At 58.0% G+C, this 2,012-nt stretch overlaps 1 protein-coding gene across 1 annotated transcript in view; it reads left to right on the top strand.

Annotated features, from left to right (window-relative positions):
* Positions 1-1,824: 1,824 nt before the first annotated feature.
* LOC104292967 (uncharacterized oxidoreductase C663.06c-like) overlaps positions 1,825-2,012 on the top strand; it is a 4,767-nt gene continuing 4,579 nt past the window's right edge. The window contains exon 1 of the mRNA XM_009892402.1: positions 1,825-1,971. Coding sequence (XP_009890704.1) covers positions 1,825-1,971 — 147 coding nt within the window. The remainder of the gene's footprint in view (positions 1,972-2,012) is intronic.

The following is a 2,012-nucleotide window of genomic DNA, read 5'->3' as shown; positions in this document are numbered from 1 at the left end:
GAGGCTGCGAGATGCCCAGATCCTCCCCACGTGGTGTTCACCAGCCCATGGAGACATGCAGGTGGTGCTTCTCCAACAACTTTAGGCACAGCAGGAGTTCCTGGAGGATCTTCAGGCCTGTCCTAAAACTCCTTGTATCCACCAGTCAGAGGTTTTCCTTGGAGTTTAGTCCATCGCCTCCACGAGGGTCAGTCCGGTGCCTCACCACTGCTGGAATGGTCCGGGCAGTACCTGGACCACCCTGGGACTGGATGTCCGTTGCGTGCCGGGTGTGCTCCCGGAGGCAGTCCTGATTCCCAGCCACACCACAGTTATACCCAAAACTGAATTTTATCCTTCTATCATACTTACAACTTAAATCCATAGCTGTTGTTAGAGCGGACCCTCAGGAAGGGGTTCCTCTGGGCAGCTCTGGAGGGTTTCCAAATAGTCCTGGAGGGTTTATAGGTATTCCAGGCCGTTGTGGTGGCCAAGGGACACTCGCCTGTCCCGGATGCTCCATCCCTGACCCTGGCTTTGGCGTTACACAAATTAAGGCCAACAAACTGTGCTGCGTAGGGTCAGCGAATTCACCCTTGCCTGCCTGATCTTGGGCGAGGGGAAGGACAGGAGCCTGGTGTCATGTGAGTACCCCGGGCCCCCGGAGCCATGGGACATCCCACATGTTGCTCCCTCCCTCTGCACCCATGACAGCTTCTCTTGGCCAGGCTGGCTGGGACCTCCTGGATTACGGGGCCAGGTTTCCTGAGGTCAGCCGAGTTTGCCTGAAAAAGCTGAGTGGTTTTTGCCCTTTGGTAAGGAGGGCTGGCTCCCCGCCAGGAACCGTGTCCTGGAGTTCGAAGAGCTGGAGAGGTTGTACCTGGAGCCAAGAGTTTGTTCAAGCCCCGAGTGGGTGGGGTGGCCGTGGAACACGCTATAAAGCAGCATTAGGGAGCCGAGCAAACACCGCAAGCAGGAGCAGCGGGAGGAGAAGTGATATGGGAGAGCTTCGTGTCTGCTCTGTTCTGTAGTCCATCGCCTCCACGAGGGTCAGTCCGGTGCCTCACCACTGCTGGAATGGTCCGGGCAGTACCTGGACCACCCTGGGACTGGATGTCCGTTGCGTGCCGGGTGTGCTCCCGGAGGCAGTCCTGATTCCCAGCCACACCACAGTTATACCCAAAACTGAATTTTATCCTTCTATCATACTTACAACTTAAATCCATAGCTGTTGTTAGAGCGGACCCTCAGGAAGGGGTTCCTCTGGGCAGCTCTGGAGGGTTTCCAAATAGTCCTGGAGGGTTTATAGGTATTCCAGGCCGTTGTGGTGGCCAAGGGACACTCGCCTGTCCCGGATGCTCCATCCCTGACCCTGGCTTTGGCGTTACACAAATTAAGGCCAACAAACTGTGCTGCGTAGGGTCAGCGAATTCACCCTTGCCTGCCTGATCTTGGGCGAGGGGAAGGACAGGAGCCTGGTGTCACATGAGGGAGGGTGGCGGTGGGAGGGGACATCTTGGTGCAGGACAGGGGTAATTCTGGCCTGGAAAACTGAGCAGCTCAGGTTTGGTGGAGCAGGGAAGGTTACAAAGAGCAGCTCTCCAGACATTCAGCCCAGGGCATTCCCTGCCCGGGCAGAACACTCGTCTCCCCTTGCGTCATCCCTCGGCCGCTGGGAAAGGTGGATCGTGGGGATGGACCACAGCCAAGAGACTGGGACACAGGCAGAGAATTTCCTCGAGCCAAGGGCTGATGCAAGCCATCGCGGGAAAATACGAGATAACTGAGTAGCAAAAAGCACCTGCAGAGTCAGGGCAAGAGCAGTGCAGCGGTGGACGGAGAAGCATGACAGGGCTTCATGTCCGCTCCCTTCTCGTCACTGGGGCCAACCGGGGGATCGGCCTGGGGCTTGTCCGACATTTCCTGGCGATGACAAACCCACCCAAGTGGGTCTTTGCGACTTGTCGGGACCCCAAGGGAGAGCGGGCACAGGTGAGGCTGGGGGGGGGGGCGGGGGGGGGTGGTGGGGGGGG

Source organism: Charadrius vociferus, unplaced genomic scaffold (assembly GCF_000708025.1).
Source record: "Charadrius vociferus isolate BGI_N301 unplaced genomic scaffold, ASM70802v2 scaffold1429, whole genome shotgun sequence".
Lineage (NCBI taxonomy): Eukaryota > Metazoa > Chordata > Aves > Charadriiformes > Charadriidae > Charadrius > Charadrius vociferus.
This window is presented reverse-complemented; position numbering and strand designations above follow the sequence as displayed.